The sequence below is a fragment of the Lutjanus erythropterus genome, chromosome 6, assembly GCF_056507025.1.
Source record: "Lutjanus erythropterus isolate fLutEry1 chromosome 6, fLutEry1.hap2, whole genome shotgun sequence".
Lineage (NCBI taxonomy): Eukaryota > Metazoa > Chordata > Actinopteri > Lutjaniformes > Lutjanidae > Lutjanus > Lutjanus erythropterus.
Genome location: NC_139322.1, coordinates 20,295,676 through 20,314,747, shown reverse-complemented (window position 1 = coordinate 20,314,747; position 19,072 = coordinate 20,295,676). Strand labels below are relative to the sequence as shown.

Here is a 19,072-nt window from a genome sequence, read left to right as displayed (position 1 = left end):
TACAGGAAGCCAGTGGAGGAATGCAAGACCAGATGTAATGTGGTACCAACCGCTAGTTTTACTTAATGTCCTGGCAGGCACATTTTGTACGTTAATCACATTCTTCAATAACCAAATTGTATTTTAAATGCCACTGAAATCTGTGCCACTTTGTGCTGTGCATTTTGCGCTACAGCACTTGCTAGCTGCATAACTGTTTAGAGGCAACAGTTAACTGGCATTGTACATGAATAAAATATTGATAAAGAGTTTAACCGACTAATATTTCTGGTGCTGACTAGTGAAGGTGGCATGATTCAGTCGTGTAGTTGACTACAGCCATGCAAAAAAAGACAGTAAGGAGGAAGATATCTACAAACAAAAAGTCATGCAATGTACAGTATATTCTAATTCTTTTGTCTATGTCCATTCTCTAATGGATTATATGTGTTTTTGTTTCCTTCTGGCAGAATGCGGGAACGGGGTCCTTGCATTTGTGGAGTAGGTGTGTGGAGTCTTCTACTGTCCCTCTGCTTGGCCTCGCTCACACATGCACACAGAAGCCACACAGGTAGGTCGATTTATGCGTTTATGTCCATTCGTGTGTGTGTGTGTGTGTGTGTGTGTGTGTGTGTGCGCAGTACATATTCCTGTCACTTGGTCAGTGTCTGTGTGCAGCGTTTACGGTATTGGATCTATTGTGGATTACCACTGCAGGCAGTCTTTGCAGCCAATTTCTTTCCACATGTTGTAAAGTTGGAGTGAATAGGCCGTGTGCTACCCGAGGGAATGCAGTGGTCGGATCCACAATGAAATACGAGACCACAGAGGCTGGTTGCCAAGAAGAACACACAAAAAGTTCTTTAATAAAAGGAAGGGGAACATGAGTAATCCAACAAGAAAGGTCTTCTCAGTTCAGGGGCTTTCACGTCTTTGCAGTCCCATCAGAGTGGGGCGACTCTCCAAAATGCCTGTAGGTTACAGCACAGACAGCGAGCAGTGAGCCTTATGGATTAGAAATCCCTGGATGCGTGATATCCCTCCCATGTGCACCAAGTGGCTGAGTCACTAGCATGATTGAGCCCTGAGGCCTCTTACTTCTTTCCAGTTCATTTCTCATGTGAAGGTTAGGTATCTTCGTCTCTGTGGTTCACAATGATCAGCTGTGTGTGACATGGAAAATTACCTACCTCTAGGAGAAAAAGCTTTAATAGAGAGCATATCCTATCTGCTACTGTACCTGTATATGAATGAGAGCTCTCTATATGCCTCAGGTCATGCTGTTCACTTACACTCGTGGGGTGGAAATATGAATATGAACAGCTCTGTCTATCTTTGTGAAGCATTCAGTGTCAAGATCTTGATGAAAAGGTGTCAGAGAGGTGAAACTCGATTTTCACTTTAATTGGCTGTAGTAGCTACATCCAGTGTTAACAAACATAGAATACCTCCATGAAAGTTACACTCAGTGACCACTTCGTTGGTATACTTGTACAGTCTAATTCAAGTCAATACAACTGTTCTGCCATAAGGTCTCGAGCTGACACTTCTGGTTGGTTGGTCGATTGGTTGGTTGATATTCTCTTTTTCAACCAAATGCTCATTGGTCAGCAGAGGTGGCAAAGTACATGCATTCTTAACTTCAGAAGAAGTACAGATAATTGTGTAGAAAAATACTCAGTAAAAGCGGAAGTATTAAAATTAATTTAAAATGTACTTTTTTTTTTACTAAAAGTAAAAAGTAACCGTCTGACAGACACTTCTACTGGCTAACTGCACTTCATCTTTTCTCCACGGTGGAGTCTCCCTCATTGTCTTGTATGTCTTTAATGTCTTTTTCCTCTTGTTATGTCTTTTACCTCATTTCCTTCTTGTTCTGTTTGTTGTTATGTCATTTTGGTCTACATCATTTACACAGTTTTCATCTTACTATGTCTTTTACAATTGTTTTTGTCTTTTTACATCTTGCCTCATTTTGGTCTTGTTAAGTCATTCACATCTTTTACGTTATTGTATCTGTCATGTGTGAGATGCACTGATGGATACACCAAGGAATCATCTTTTCTGTGTTATTGTTCCCTTGGGAGGGACATGCAGATCTGATGTATTTTATTTTTAAATGAGAGGCTATTTACGGAGCATGTGCTTATTTCCCAATGAATTGAAACAATGTTAAAGTACCAGCACAAGTCGCTACATCGGCCCCGCAGAGGACAGGAGCTGAGTAAATATAAAACTTATTTTTTGACAGTGTGTGGGGATTTTACTTTGCTTTAACTTTTTTTTTTTTTACTTCAAACTCAATGATGGATTGATACCAACCATCTGTGACCTGGCTTCAAGATCAAAAGCTGTTAGTTTTGTCATGTTTTATGTTGTGTTGATGTTTGTTTTGTAAGTTATCCTGTTGAATTTGGTGTTAGCATGTTTCACGGCTAATGTGACTATTGCTACAGGCTGGATCAATGTTGGACTAATGTTGTAATATTGAGGGACAGTAAAGAGAAACTATGTGAACATTGAGACTCATCTAAAGTCAACTAAATAACCAGAGTATAAGTTTGGATACTGATAATGTTTTTTCATATTTCTCTTTATGGAAGTTTATATTGCAGCATGAGCTGTGTTAGCTTTGTTATGGTACGGTACCCCATTCTGCTCTGTGATCCTCCTTAGCCACATGTAAAAGGAAATGTTAAAATGGCAGGAATTAATTTGCATAGTTAGATTTCCAGTCGATCAAGATTTTCTTTGATTGACTACAGCCCTAATTAGGTGTGTATATATGATGCCTAGTTTTGCTGACATTTTCATAGAGGTGTTAAAACATATGTTTTTGCATAGACGTCATAGTTAGTGTTGAATATTCAGAGATCTCAAAACTCAACGTTGTATACTTTGTAAAGACACATGTTATTGCGGGGCTGGTGTATTGGATTGTACAGGTGTACCTAATTAAGCGGCCACTCAGTATGTATTATTCAAAGTTTCAGCTGCTGAGTGTTTGAGAGGTGTTGATTTAACGTTATCACTGTTTTGATGGTTGTTATTTATAGTTCTGCTGTAGTTGATTTCTATTTATAGAGTGTTTGGCATTACTTTTGTATGTATTTGGTCATAAGCAAAATTATTAGATATATTCAACTTTTGACCTGAAAATGGCAAGAGATGGAAAATAAAGTGATCACCAAAGTGATTATAATTAATTCTCTGGAGACCATGAATGTCTGCACAAAAGTTAATAGCAATCCATCCAATAGTTCTTGAGTTTTTTCAGATCTTCTGTTACAGAAAAAGGGTTTTTTAGATACTCTTTGAACGTAGTGACATTGGAGCAACTTTTGGATGTTGTCCAGAGGGAGAGGTTGGCAAGGGAGAAGGTTCTGGTGCTTGGTCCTGGGTGATGAGGAGAAAGTCGGTAAGGTGGAGTGGGACTTTGTAAATGCAGATAAAGAGTTTGAATTGAATGTGTGGCGGGACAGAGAGCCAGCGGAGGTGTGATTACAGTAAACTAAAATAATACTGACATTGAAATTAAATTAAATGAAAATTAAATCAGTGCCTATTAATTATAAAAAACAAAACCCCAAGTGTTGACTACATAGACCCCAAATGGCACCTGAAGCCATGTAATCCTCCAAGTATGAATAAAGGTCGGGTGATTGGTTGTTGTTTTATTTTGCTAATTTAATAGTCTGCAGTTTGCTCAGTGATGCACTCATTCAGCTGTACAGTACACACCCACTGAGCTGGAGGATGAGTGAGAGGAAAACAGCCCGTTGAGCCCGAATATTTTCACATCTAACTCTGTGAATAAGGATTTACTTTGTGTGATATTACACTGAGTTAAGCAAATTCTATGTGTGTCTTAGTCTGATAAAAGAAAGAAAATTCAGGAGAATTCAGAAGGTGTATGGTTGATAATTTAATTATTGGATGTGGCAAAGGTACATGGCATAGGTAACAAAGCTAACTCGCCACTCACATACATCTCCTGACTGAGAATTAGGAAGATGTGAGGAGGTTTGAGGGGTGTTGGACATGGACACACACCTGCATGAATAATCTGTGGTTAACTGGCTGATGGTGGCTGGCTGAAAATTTCAACAAATCTCCCAACTCTAGTATGAACTTTGGTGGTGTCAACAAAAATGCAGATGTTTGGTGCTCAAGAGGTTTGCAAGAAGGGGGCAGCTGTTTAGCTCGGTTGGTAGAGCGTCCGCCCCATGTATGGAGGCTGTCGATCCTCTGCAGCGGCTGCTGATTCGACTCCAGCCTGCGGCCCTTTGCTGCATGTCACCCCCCTTTCCTGTCTACTCTTCAGCTGTCCTATCAAATAAAGGCAAGAAAAGCCCAAAAATATAACTTAAAAAAAAAAGAGGTTTGCAAGATGTCACTCTGCATGTTTGAAAAGTTTATGCTGGGTGCCGGTGTTGAAGACATGATCATGAAGACAGCACATTTTATTTCAAGATTGCTCCTCCAGTCTTGTGGCGCAAAAAGACGACCAAACGAGGGACACGTTAACGACTAAAATAAGTAATTAACAATGACAAAATCACCTCAGGGAAAAACCGAGCAGTGAGTGATAGTGGATTTTGTCTTCTAGTTTGACTGCATATGATCGGCAGTTATGGCTTGAAAATGTTAAGTTCTGCCTTTGGCTTTCATGTCGTGACAAAGTGGCGTGCACCAGCTGCCCTTCATCTGAACTGGTTGTCTTTGTTGTTGCTGCGTGTTTCATGTCACTGATGCTGAATATATTTATACTGCAGTCAGTACATTGTGTGTCTAAACATCTGCCCTGTGTGGATGTTCAGTTAGCAGATGACTGAAAAGGAAAATGATTGATGAGTCTTTTTTTAAAAGAAATGCAGCGCCTTCGTCAGTACACTCATCCTTTGGCCTTCTGTGTAGTAATAGAAAATTTCTCATAATTTCATCACTTCTTGGAAACTACAAGGTTCTTTGTGTGTACATTATGTGTGTGTCCTTGCTGGAATGTGAGTACCTATAACCATTCTTTGTGCGTGTTTGTGTGCGTGTTGTGTCTGTTTGTACGTAAGATTGACTCTTCTCTGGCTGCCAGCCACTCTTGACAAGGCAAGGGAAAACATTTTCATAAATGGACGGATGGTGAAAAGATGAGTAGAAAATGCGGAGATGCTCTCTTATTGTGGAGCATCGCCGTGTTTTCAGTGAAGTGCTGAGGTCTGCGAGAAGCAACAGCAACACTAAAAACACCAGGTGAGAGAGATGAATAGCAAGTCACAAGATAAGATAAAAGTTTAGTGGCTGTGGCCTTGTGTCGCTGAAGATTCTGTCATGGTTATTTTATCACACAAGCCTCTGAAATAGTGGCAGTAATGCTTGTGTTGGTATTTAAGTGTGACACAGCTGTACAGTTGGGATGTGTGCGTGTGTGTGTGTGTGATATGTGTACAGTCTGTGTGTTCCCGTTAATGGGTGATTGATTGTGCAGTAAGTTGTAATCAGGGAGTTACAGCGTTATCCAGTTGCAAGTTGTCTGATGGTAGAAAAACAGACGAGTAATCAGATAATTACTGAATACAATCCCGTAGGTCACCTCAAGGTTGGCGCTCTCACACATACAGTGCACACGCACGCGCACACACACACACACACACACACACACACACACACACACACACACACACACACACACACACACACAGTCTCTTTCTCCCACAAACACATATTTTACAGATACAAGCACACACACATATGCTGACATGTAAAGAAAATTTGATAATGGTAATATTTGTGAGCTGAGAGAGTAACTAAATTATGGTACCCCACTGCATCATTTTTGCTGCAGTTACATCCTCCTCTATGAAAGTTATACCAAAGATAGTGAGCATGAGTGTTCGGGCTGAGAGATATATCTAATTAATTAATCGATGAATCAATGGATTCTAATTTTTGTTTTTGCACGATGTGTAAAGTGTCTTCATCTTGAAACAAAGTTATTACAGTTTTGATGCAGGGGAGAAAAATATATATATTTGACACAATGGGACCACAGCATTTAGTTTTACCTAATCCAATCTGAAATTTTATTACAATAACAATAAAATGATATTCTATATTAATTATATTCTATGCTTTTTGTAAGGGTTTTATTTAAGGGTTTGTTAGTTGGTATTTAATGGCTGCTCTGGCTGCTTTCCATAATAAATGGGAATTCTTCTTTCTAGGGCCTCTGAAATTTGCTTAAGCATTTATTTCCTTTAGTACTCTCCATTTCCCTCTCCGCCTCTCACTCACTGAGGAGGACGAGGTGCAAGCATAGATGTATTAAAAAGAATTGGATACAGTGGGTGCGAGCGGCTCTCTTCTGTGTTACGTGCATGCCAGAAAACAACATTTGGTGTAGCTGTACAGTGCCAGAAACAGGTTGAGATAATGAAAAAAAAAAGTGTGGAAATCTGTCATGACAGGAGACAGAGGGACTGGGAGATGACAATGAAAAGTCTCTCGGGAAAATAGTCAGGGTAGTAAATTTAACAGTCGAATCAACAACAGGAATAGACTGAAAATAAAGACGCTGATGTGAGCACAGCCTGTGTTTGTTGACCTGCTGTTATCTCTTGTTACACGACGTGACGCCATGGAAGTTGACTAAACAGTGTGCAGATTCATCTTTATCTAAAACTCTCAGCCCGATGTCTTGTGAGGACTTTATGTGTCCACACACTAATTTTATGTGTGCTGAAACTGATAAATGCCACGCTAGTCTTAGTTAAATCACCTGGCACTGACAGACCACAGCTGCATTGAAAAACCTGGATTTTTTTTTTTATCTTGCAGTTGATGCAGGTCTTTTATTTTTCTTGCTCACCTATCTTGCACATGAAGCCCTAAAAATATGGTGTTTCAATTAGAGCTGCAACAATTAATTGTTTAAGTCACTGTTCAAGCAAAAATGTCACTCATTAGCTGGTTTCCAATTCTTAAATGTAAGGATTTGCTGCTTTTCATTGCCATTTATGAGAGTAAATGAAGAGTCTGTGGGTTTTAGACTGTTGGTTGGACAAAAGAAGCTTTTTGAAAATGTCTCTTCTGGGAAACTGTAAGGCACATTCTTCATTTTAAAAAATACTTTCTAGGCTAAAAGATTAATCGATAATGAAAATAACTGTTATTTACACTTGCAGCCTTAGTTTTCATTATGTTTTAGTTTTCCTACATTCTTCAAGGAAACAAATTGATTAAATAACAACTTGAATTGTCCCCAAGCTTTGAAAAAAAAGAGATTTTACATTTTTCACCCAGCCTTTATGTGTATGTATGTGTGCTCTTGACACCAGCTCAGAAGGCATGTGCTGACAAGACAGCTGTGGCGACCTCAGGAGGGAAGTCGAAGGGGCTGAGAAGTGGCAAACGATGTCCCTGTGTGTGTGTGTGTGTGTGTGTGTGTGTGTGTGTGTGTGTGTGTGTGTGTGTGTGTGTGTGTGTGTGTGTGTGTGTGAATATGCGTGTGTGTCTGCATAGCTTCTGCTCACCTTTTATTCTCCAGATTTTTATCTCTAAGGACAGAACAGAAAAAGATGCCTCTCCTTTGCCATCGGTGCCTCTCCATCTGTTCAACCATCCATCCTGCTGTCTTTTTCTCTTATTCGTACGCTTTATTATACACATCACAACAGAACTGAGCAAACGTTACAGGCTTTATACCCAGACCACAGAGCTCTAACTCTCTTAGTGGACTACAGATCTCTTGCAATGAAGAGATCTTGTTTGTAGACAAGTCTAGGCCTTGGTTCAGTGTCTCAGTGACTTTGCCAATAGTCTTCGAGAAACAGCTTGGCTTGGATTTTGAAGTAAAGTGGAACGGCGATTATGCTGATCACTTCACCACACACTGTCGAGTCATTGATTCTCAGTCTATAGGCTGCAATCTCCATACATCGCCACTGATTAGAGGCAGCTAAGAATTTAACTTACTCTGAAAGGCTTTCTGACTGCCAGGAAGGGGAAACAGAGACGTAAGGACAAAGATGTATGGGGATGCTAAGATGCATGTGTTAAACTACTCTCACACAAGCTCAGAGGGACATGTGCATCCTGTCAGGCCCACAGACAGGCCTGCAGTAAATGCACACACAAACACATGCAGACGCACACACACCTACATGCATGGACACTCAAAGAGTCTCTATAATGTGATGTGCAGAGACAGGCTGTCTGCCCTCCTTAGAGGCTGCTCCACACTAAAGCTGCATCCCATGCCTGGTCTACATCATGGCTCCATATGGCTTGTGAAAAATTCAAGCTGAAAATTATAAATGTGAAATTTTTCATGTCGACAAACACCCCAGCATTCACCACCATGTTAGATACACTGGTAAGAGTTTTTATATGGGAGAAGGAGAAGGAAAAAGAGGCCCAATGAATGAAATCAACTTATTATTAGGAGTGGGAGATCAGCATTTATTGTACATCAGTCCCTTGCAATATGTTATGGTTGAATCAACCAAAGATCTTTAGAGACTTGCACCTCACAATTTACATGGAATGTAATGTTTAGTTAATGAAGGAAGAAGTGTGCCCTTTACACAGCCAGGCAAAAAGTAAGGGTGTAGAAATCAGGGGGTGGATAAGTTTGTAGCACGTCTGACTTTCATTCAGGAGGCTGCAGTGAATTTATGTTCATCTTTTTATTAACAGCAACTAAATATTGTTTCACAGTATTAAAGAAAGTGGCAATTGTAAATTTAAAGTTGCAGATCCCTGTTGACTAGTGCACTTATTAAAGAAATCCACATGACAACATGTGCTGGTGGTTAATTGGCGCGAGAAGGTGAGTAAATTCCAGCTTTTTTGTGGCTGCATCATCGTACACAGAGCAATACAACAGCATGGCTGTGAACTTTATAAACCGAGTTTAAAAATCACTACAAATCACAAAACTAACTCTGATGGAAGCGGAGAAGAGAGATAGAAACGGAGATGCAGTGGCTGACAGCACGTCACCTGCAATGTGTGGAAATCTGAAGTTTTCACATCTCAGATGAAGAAGAAAGGCGTTGAAATAAGAGTATTACTGGTAGAACATACTCACGTAGGCTGAAAAAAGGAAGGAATTGTCAAATCTTCATATTGAAGAGCCACTGACAAAATTCTGAGTCGGGTACAGCTCTAGTATAGTTGTTAAAACTGTGACATTGGATTTAAAAAAAAAAAACATTGACCATAAACCAGGGGTTTGTAGAATGTCGATGTTCTTGTCTGATGATAGGGAAAAAGTGGCTCTAATATTGTGATATGCTCTTTCATGGTCCTGAGGAGAAGATGTTCCATCTTTTATTGCAGACAGTTTGAACTAATCAGCTTTTTGGAAGTTCAGCTTTTTGCCAGTTCATGGCTGTGACATTTAAATGATGACACATAACTCCATATTGCTGTGTGCGTGTGTCTGTATGTGTGCATGTGGAGTTTTTTTCAATGGGTATGATAAACTCTGATAAGCTTCATAGGGCAGTGAATGAATGGTATATTACTGAATCTATTTAAAAACAATATTAAGTTACTAAAATGTAGTACTTTCAGCCTTGTAACAATACATCAGTGATGGCTATACCCCCAATAAAGCAGTTTATATAAACAAATAGAGCAGAAATTGCCTTCATTGAGAACTTAGAACAATGAATATTTATTTCACTGTGTATTTTTGAGACACATTGCAGCGGTTACCAGAGTGGGTGCAGTGGCACCCTTGGCCCGTCCTAAAGGCACCCCAAGGCAAGATTTTTTAAAATTTCATTGATCACTTAGCAAGCAATTTAAATAGCTTTTTACCACATTAAAAACAAGGTGACTAGGTGAAGCCTACATTAACTACATTTCATGTAACATTTTCATCAAAACCCAAGAATCAGGAAAAAAAAAAAAAAATTGAATATTACATATACAAACCATGACACCCCTTTGTCTGTGCAGTGGTGAAAAGTAACACTGACACAAGTACACAAGGTAGAGTCAGTAGGATTTGTCAAGCTGTTCATAAATGCACAGGAGAGATACCAGGATGACTAATACTGGTGTTCTGGGTTGGTAAAGAGTCCTGAGCGCAGCAAATTAATGAGAAAAATCAGGAAATACAGGCAGAGGGACGGGTCTTTGCAGAGACAGACACCGCCACACACTTGTAGTGGGTGATAGGTGATGATTGAAATGGATTATGTTTATATGAGTGCTGAATGAACAAATGTTGCCTATTATACATTTAAGTACCATTTTGAGTTACTTATACTTCACTTAGGGATTTGTATTTTATGCCACTTTGTACTTCTACCTCTCACTTCCCTCTATTCATTTTCATTTTACTGGCTACTGGTTACTTCATAGATTACAATTTTACATTTAAAACACAGAAGATAAGCTTATAAAATACAATGTATTATCAACTATTACAGCAGTAGTCCCTAACCTGTGAGCCATTAGACAAACAGCCTTGTGTAACAGTGACACCAAAGAGACAATTACCCTCAAAATCTCTCTTTAAATACCTGTTTTAGGCCAAAATGATATTTTACAAAAACACAAAGATGAGAGAAAAGTCCCAAAAATCCGATTTGTATAACAGAATTTTGTTCTGTTTTTTTTTTTTTTCTTCTTTCCTACAAAAATAATCATTTCATGGCCCTAAATTTATGTCATTACCCTTGGGAGGGGTCTGACCATTAGGTTGAAAACCAAGAGAGTAAACTATGTAACTCTATATAAAGCAGTTAAAACTAGCTTTATGTTGCAGCTACAACATAAAAATACTGCATAAACCCCGATGCATCAGAATTCAAAATCTAATAATGTCATAAATGAATTATATCAGTTACAGGGGACTGTTCTCTGCAAAACAAGTAGTTGTACTTTTGATTTACTTAAGAGGAATTTTGCTAATGATACTTTTTGAACTTTGACTTAAGTTGTATTTTGAATGCAGGATTAATCTGTTTTACTAATCTTTGTTCCATTGTTGCATTGGTACTTCTACTTACAGTAAGTGAAAGATCTGAATACTTATTTCACCGCTGCTGATGTGGTTTAAAGAAATTAAAGACATTTTGGAAGCACTGATGTATTTTACTGTAAAATGCTAATTGTTACACTGCATTTTCATGTTCGAAAATCACCATTTTCTTCATAGCAAAATGTTTCCCATCATCCAGTTACAATTTCATTACATTTTGTCACACTGGTTTCCACTGAAGACGTCATGATCTTTGTCCCATTGCCTTAGAGCAACCAGAATACCTGTTAATTATGAACTGTCCATTTGTTCATCGTTATGGTTGTTATATAGCCTCTGGCTCACTCTTTTCTTTTCTCCCTCGCTCCACTTCAATTGGTGTTGACAAATTCCAAGGTACTAAATTTGCATATACTAACCTTCGCCAATCAGTGTGTCCTTGGTAATGCATGTGTTGTTTTAACCATGATGTATTCACGTATTAAGGTGCCAGGAGTGTTTTTGATAACTGGCTGCAGGCACTCTGGCCTTTTGTAGTCTATCACAGGATAATCTTCTGCATTTATTCCTACTCAGACATGATTCCATCGCATATTCAAGAGACCTGGGAACGAGAAATTTTCAAATGTGTGTCAAGCAGGCTGCCTGTTTGCTGAAATATTGAACAGGAGGGGCATAAAGCAGCCAGGACTGTCTATCAGGGAGAAGTGGTGGAAGAAGTACTTATATATTTTACATACTACCACAATGCAGAAATACTCTGTTTCAAGTCTTACGTTAAAAATACAAATCAAAATATACTCAAAGTACCAGAAGTAAAAGTACTCATCACTTATGCAGTGATGTATGCATGTGTAAACATCACTAACATTGCAGCTGGTGAAGGTGGGGCTTGTTTTAATTTTATTTTTATTTACTTCTGCACACATCCACAATAATATGTCATGATTTGTTAGATGATTATATTTTGTATTAATCTTTTGCATAGTCTGACTTTGTAAAGCAACAATAAACTAAAGCTGTCAAAATAAATGTTGTAGAGTAAAAAGTACAATCTTGGCTTCCAAAACTAAGTGGAGTAGCAGTATAAAGTAGCATTGAAATACTCAAGTTAAATACAATTACCTCAAAATTGCACTTAAGTAAAGTACATGAGTAAATAAACTTAGTTACATCCCACCACTGCCAAAGGGAAGTGTGTTTATAGCTGTTATTTTCCAGCAAGTGCAGAAAATAAATATCTATGAAAGTAGAGAGGTGATGCCAGACAGCAAGATGCTCTCTGCTGGGAGGCAGAGTGATTCATGGCCTCTGCCTGAAGAACCAGGTCGACAGATAAACAAAAGCGGACTGTGAGGGTGTGATTGGGTTACTAAGGACCAGCCATGCGCTGTGAATATATCAAACTATGTAAATCTGTCTTTTGTGTTTTGTGCTTTGTGTTCCATTTATGAGTGTGTTTCACTGTTTTAAGGCAGTGATTCTACTGTAGATGATACTGTTCATCCTACACCTCAAGTCCAAGAATCTCAGAATGTTTTATAATGTAATGAAAATGGGGAAATTCTTAGTGTTAAGAAATCCATAATCAAAACTCATTTTTTCATTGAGTCCATAAAAGATAATGTTTGACAGCATCATAAGTTTAGCAGATATAATGTTTACTGCGCTTACCATCCAAAAGATGGTGCCTAGTCAGTCCAATGAGAATTGCTCGCCTTGTGCATATGCCAAAAAAGGTATGTGGCCCACTGAATATTTGCAGTATTGATTCTAACACGAGATCCCGCTATAGACTTAAAATTGTGATGACGCCTCAGATTTTTAAATTGGTTTTCTCAGCTTGAGTAAAGTTTTACATAAATAACACCTCCATGGATCAAAAATGCACAATAGAGGGGTCATAATTTATCTTGTTTGGAGTTCAAGATGTCCTGTCAATTGTTTTACAGATGACTTTTTGGAAACTGTGGTCTATTGGGAAAATGCTTTTGGGCCGCATGCAGAGAAAATGTAGCAAAACATTGTTGTGTACACCAGGGCACTGCACGGCACTGTGTTTACATATACATCACTGCTAACTGGGGAACACCTCTGACATACCCACCAACCAAGAGAAATCGTACCTGACAATCCGTTGCACACTGTTGCACACCGTTTCGAGGAAACTTGTCGTTCATTCTGTTCAAACTGTGCACACTGTTTCCAGAGTGAACATGCCCCAGGTCTTAAATTATACGTCCATGGTACTATCACTGCATCCTGCACTTAACACCGCCCAAGAAGACTGTGATCGGTGTAAAGAAATACAAACAAACCAGCATGTTTTTTTTCCCTATATCAGAATGATAATGGGTTTAGCAAGACCTTTTTCCAACTGACTGTTAATAGTGTAGAGACTTTTCAATAAAAAGTAAAAATGCCAAACTTCTGGGAAGAGGAAAAGTCAAGGAGTCACTTAAGCAGAGATATTTCAGTCTGGACCAAAGCAGCGGACAAACCATGAGACTGTCAGATGGACAGACCGACATAACCATCCCTCGAGTGATGCCACTAGCATGGCTAAAAATGCATTGTTGAAATGCTCCTGTGGAAAAATATGAAACATACTGCGATCCCTGTAACCTAAAGACGTCCATGTGCACTGATGTATGAAAGTCCTGAGAGACAGGTATTTCTGTAAAGTTACCAACAGGTCAAGCGATACAGAGAAAAATCCCTCTCAGAAACCCATCACTACAACACTTTATTGACAAACCCAACTACAGAGAACGTGAAACAGATCCCGAGGAAGATGCAGAGGAAGGGATTCATGCTTTGCACCCACACAGAAAGTTTAACCCTCAGAGTTAACAATAAAAGCATTTACAGTATGTGTCTGGGAGCTATGGTCACTGTCTGACTCTGTGTTTGCACTAATTGGTGTAAATGGGAAGTTTCCTCTGGCTGCACGGTGAGATTACCTCATTGGGGCCCTCTTATTGCATTCATTAGTGCTAATCGTTAACTGTTAGCTCACCGGCCAACCCCTCATAGACCCAGCCTGGTACATCTGTACGGTTTCTTAAGCAAAACTAAAGCCTCTATCGACTCTCTGCCTTTGGTTAAGCCACTATGTGGAACTAGGATGGTAACAGCAGTACTGTGGATTAACATTTTTGCAAGAGAACTACAGGGAGACACGTTTAAAACAGTAATGACTAATTAGCCTTGATTGCAGTTTTTACAAGTCATAAAGTAATTCGCTTTCCATTAAATCCTTGTATCTTTTGGTCTTTGAATTTCTAACTCTCCCTTCGTTGTTCTGCTCCCACTCCATTCCTCTCTTTTGCCCTCTGTTTCATATTCTCTCTTTCCTTCTCTTCCCAACTTTTACTTTATTTCACAGCTATTAAACCAGGAAATTTCAATCAGGTAGCACAGCGTGAATTTCTGCAGGGGCAGGAGAGAAAGAGTGAACTTTTATTTAATGCAGCCGCTCTTTCTTTTCTCCTCTCCACCTCCATCTCGTCTCTCTTTTCTTCCGCAGCTGAACTCAACCTTGGCTCTTTATAGTTTATGATTCAATTTCCAATTTGTCCTCCAGAAGTATTTGCCTGGTGGGTGGCGCAGTGGTTTTGTTCTTATGTGTTTGTACAATACTCGCCTTTGGTATTCATAGAAACACAGTCTTACGGATACATGCATTTGAATTTCCAATTCTGTGTCTGCAATTCTGTTGGCTTTATTTTACATGAAAGTCACATTGAGATGGGAATCGCTCTTTCAAGTAAGCTCTTCGCAAGTGAGGAGAGATGCTCTGAAATATGTATGACCAATACATACCATTTCCTTTTATTAGAGTCAAGGATGACTAGAAGAGTTTACTTTGGGACTTGAAGGTTGTTGGTTAATCGTGCCCCTCAGGCACAAAACTATACATTGATGCCCCAGTGTCGTAGTGTCCTCAGTCTGCCAAGTACATTCCTAGCTGCAGGGTACAAATTACAGTGGGGTTTATCCCCCACAGAAGTGAACAGAAAGGGATCATACAATTGTATTTAAAAAAAATAAGTAATTCTATTAGTAACTAGAAGAGTGCACGCAGTAAAGTACTCCAGGCAACAGATGGTGAAGCACCTACTGCAATGCCACCATCCTTATGTCCAAGTGGAGGTTTGTACCATTCTTGAAGAAAATTTCCTCAAGGCATTCTTGAAATATTGTGTTCACAAGAAGGGGACGACCTGAAAACATATCGCCTGTGGCCACAGCTGTCACCAGTGTGGAGACATAAAAAAAAGATTTATTTTCAAAATTGTGGACCTTCAGCACACAGTCATGAATGTGCAAAAAATAAGGCTGACTGGTCCAGTAGTACTTGACATTATCTGCAAACAAGCTAAAAGTTTGTTGATCACACACATGCACAAGCGACTGCATGATCCCCTAAAGTTTTTCATGTAGCACCAAAACATTACTTCACAGTTTTTTCACCATAACTGTGAGCTATATCATCTTAGTCATCATTGTGTTAAATGTTTCCTCAAAGCTGTGAATTGAATACATGATGCTTGGTTGTGCAGTTATACATTTACTGTGTCATGGCTCTCCACAGCATGCCAGCTCACTGTGGTTGCTTGTCTTTTTAGTATCACTACACACTGTGTGTCTGGACACTACTAGCATAATAGAAATAGTGAGAGATCTCTAAAATTAGTGAGGTTATTTTATATTCACAAACTCAGACAACCTAATGTGAAAGTAATTAACATTATCTAAATAAAAAGAAAATGGTTTCATATTAATAGTAGGCTATATGTATCATCTGTTTACCTGCCAGGTTATATTGTGGTTGTTAGCTCTTTCTGACCAATACTGGATTTTTGATACTGATGTCAGTATTTGGGAGCGTAAAATTGGGTCAGGGTTAGGGTTATTGAAATAATTAACCCCCAAATTCCTTGAAATATCTGCGTTCTCTTTTGATGAATGTGCAGACATGAGCAGGGCAGTAAATACTCTTGATGCAGAAAAAAAGCTCTATTCACATTCTGCTCACATTCACATGAGACTAGGTATACAATGATAATCGGTTTCACAATGAACTGATCAAATTCACAATGATTTGTATTACCATTTCAAATTTTACTTATCTTGATAAAAGTGTTTGATTACTGTGCTTTGAAAATCTCACAATAAATACTGTTTGAATGTCCAAAGTTTGAATGTCTCCCATATGCAGGCACATCAGCAATGTAGGTTTGTTTTGCATCAGTGAAAACACTGACATCACAAAGGACATGATGTCATTTGAAGCTTCTTTCAATATAAAACTTGGTGAAATTATTTAAGTGTGTGTATCAGTAGTTTTTGAACATTTTTAGCATTTTAACAATACCAACACAAAAATAATAACCGTGGTAATTTTGGTCACTACAGTCATGATATTGACTTTCCACTCCATATCATCTCTACATGTGATAAGCATTACATGGGCACCTCTAATAATCTGTAAGAACTACGGAGGTGGTCTGTGATCTTAATCACAAGCAAATCTGCCATGTCCGTAATTTGTAATGTAATTACAAATTACAAAACATATTTCATCAAACAGAGAAGTCCTGTGATAACAATAGTCCTGTGTGAACCGGCATTTTTGTGATTTGGGATTTTAATTAATTGATTTATTCTTTTTTTTATCTGTTTTTTGTTGTCAAACAACTGAACCGTGATAATGCTAATCCTGTGTAAACAGGGCAAGACGAATAGGAAAAGAGAAAATTAGGTTTGGGGTAGATATGGACATCTGTTGTTGCCTGTTGTTGCCATTTAGACATCTTAGGTTGAGGGTTGTGGGGTGCCAGAATCTTTCCCATCATGCTTTGGCCAAGTCAGGTCAAGTCAACTTTTTTAATGAAGCCCAATATCACAAATCCAAATTTGTCACAAAATTATCACAAATGTGTACACAGCATGAGGCAGGTTAGACCCTGAGCCAGAAAATCTATACCAGCATATACCTTGTAGAGAGATATATTTTGTTGAATGCATTATTGTTGATTTTTTGTATAATTAAGAATTATTTTTGAAGACATAACTCCCTTAATGTTATTATATAATTTGTAAACAGTCCAGCTCTAAGCATATCAAAGTGTTTTGCTCTGCCTCCTTGGGGCCCATTTGCCCCCGTTTCTCTCCTCTTTCATTCCCCATGTAGACAGTTTCTGATTTACCATCTCAAGAGATCGTACAAATGACCAGATGTTTGGCAAGAAGAAACAAATGGCTGGATGTTACCTTTTGAACCATTTAGATATTTGAGACAGGCTTTCGGGAGAGGCAGGAATTCATCCAAAGCTTTTGTTTTCTGGGCCACGTGTATATTTGTACCCATGAATGATCTGGATGGATCTATTACACTGTTAATCATAATCCAGCAATAACATTTCTTACAAACAGCTTCTTTGGTTACATGTTTCTGCTTCCTAAGTGTTGCCTTCTGCTTGTCTTCGGTTTGTTGGATCTGAGGTAGAATTGCCTCTTTCCCAGTTTTCCCAGTAGAGCTGAAATGCTTGAAGCTATGTGAATAATGAATGGAACATGCTTATCCTATATAGGAGCTTTGTACTGTATATATGGGGAGGGGAAAATGTAGCCATACAGTAAGTATAATTTCATACTTTAATTCTCCAAAACAATCCTTTGTTAGAAGCAAACGTTCAGAGGTGTTTCCATTAGGTTCATGCAAAGATAATGGACCACCACTGTGAGCAAAAAGTCAATGTGTCACATAGAAAACAATAATCCTGAACAAACCAGTAGCTGTTTGAATGTGTGATGAAAGTGCAACCACACTTTAAAAACAAACTAGTTTTAATTACTAAAAATGAAAAAGCTAATGACTGACTACCTCACAATTTTGGTCAAATAAAAGTTGATCTAAGTTTTCAAGTCAAATAAACTTCACAATGAGTCAGTTGTACTTGAGAAAACATGTTGAATAAGATTAAGATAGCAATAGAGAATATGCTGATCATGTTTCTTTAAAACCTTAATTTAATGAGGTGACTGAACTCCAGCGTTTCCCTTATAGTTTATATGGGAGCCCCCTCTCAAAAAAGCTATGGAAATGTTTTTCTTTGCATGCAAAAATATACATAGTCATCTACCAAATGGTTATGTTGCTTCAAGGTAAAAGTATCAAAATACATTTACAAATAAGAAAAACACCAAAGCATAAAATGTATCATATTTTCAACTATTTCAAAGAAAATAGTCATTAATCATATGAACAACCTTGAATAATCTGAGGGTTTTTTTTCAATCTTGTAGCAAATGTAAATTTTAATTGAGCATGGTTTTAGAAAATTATTTGATCTATATTAGACTTTTGTGTTGTGTCAAATTACGTAATTCCATTCAGTGAGACATTTAAATGATAATATGGTGAAATAATGAAATAATATGGTGAAAAAATATGCCTAGCTTTGAAAATAACACCAGAGGCCACATGTCCCAAGTGACTTTTTAGTTTCTAACTTCAACTGGCTGGAGGCAAACTAAAAAGCCAGACTTGTTTAAGAGACAGTGACATGTAGCGACATTTCTTTAGCATAATATACTGAGTGGCAGAGTTTATTTTTGATAGAAATGCTCAGAACAGTTTGATATTAGGTGCTTGAACCAGAATGGGGCCAGTTCCATGTTGGTGGAAAAAGCCTGTCCATCAGGTTGAAGTAAGTTCAACACATTTTTAATGAGATATCGTATCTGCAGTTGAGCAGAATGTTACAAGAAAAGATCAGTTGATTGTACTAAATTGCTGCATGTTTTTTTTTTGCAGTGCAAATCAGCACAATAGCAGAACCAAAATACACAGCTCAATGTAAAATTGGCACTGTGCGTGATTGCTGCAATAAAAAATAGGACTGGGGACAATGTGGCTTTTTGGTTAAGCATTGTGAACAGTCCCAGTGTGTAGTCTCAAGTGTAGTATAATTTTCATGGATTAGCAGTGCCTCTATTTTGGTTGGTTTAATGCTAATGTTGATACAGTAAACAGGATGCATATGACTGTGCTTCTGTGTGTGTGCACTGTGGAGAGCAGCTTTAGTATTC

The 19,072-nt window shown here is 38.4% G+C and overlaps 1 protein-coding gene across 1 annotated transcript in view; it reads left to right on the top strand.

Annotated features, from left to right (window-relative positions):
- Positions 1–19,072, top strand: part of LOC146325205 (chemokine-like protein TAFA-2) — a 126,100-nt gene that overhangs the window by 62,141 nt on the left and 44,887 nt on the right. The window contains exon 2 of the mRNA XM_084719999.1: positions 450–550. Within this exon, the coding sequence (XP_084576125.1) occupies positions 451–550 (100 nt within the window). The 5' untranslated portion in view covers position 450. The remainder of the gene's footprint in view (positions 1–449; positions 551–19,072) is intronic.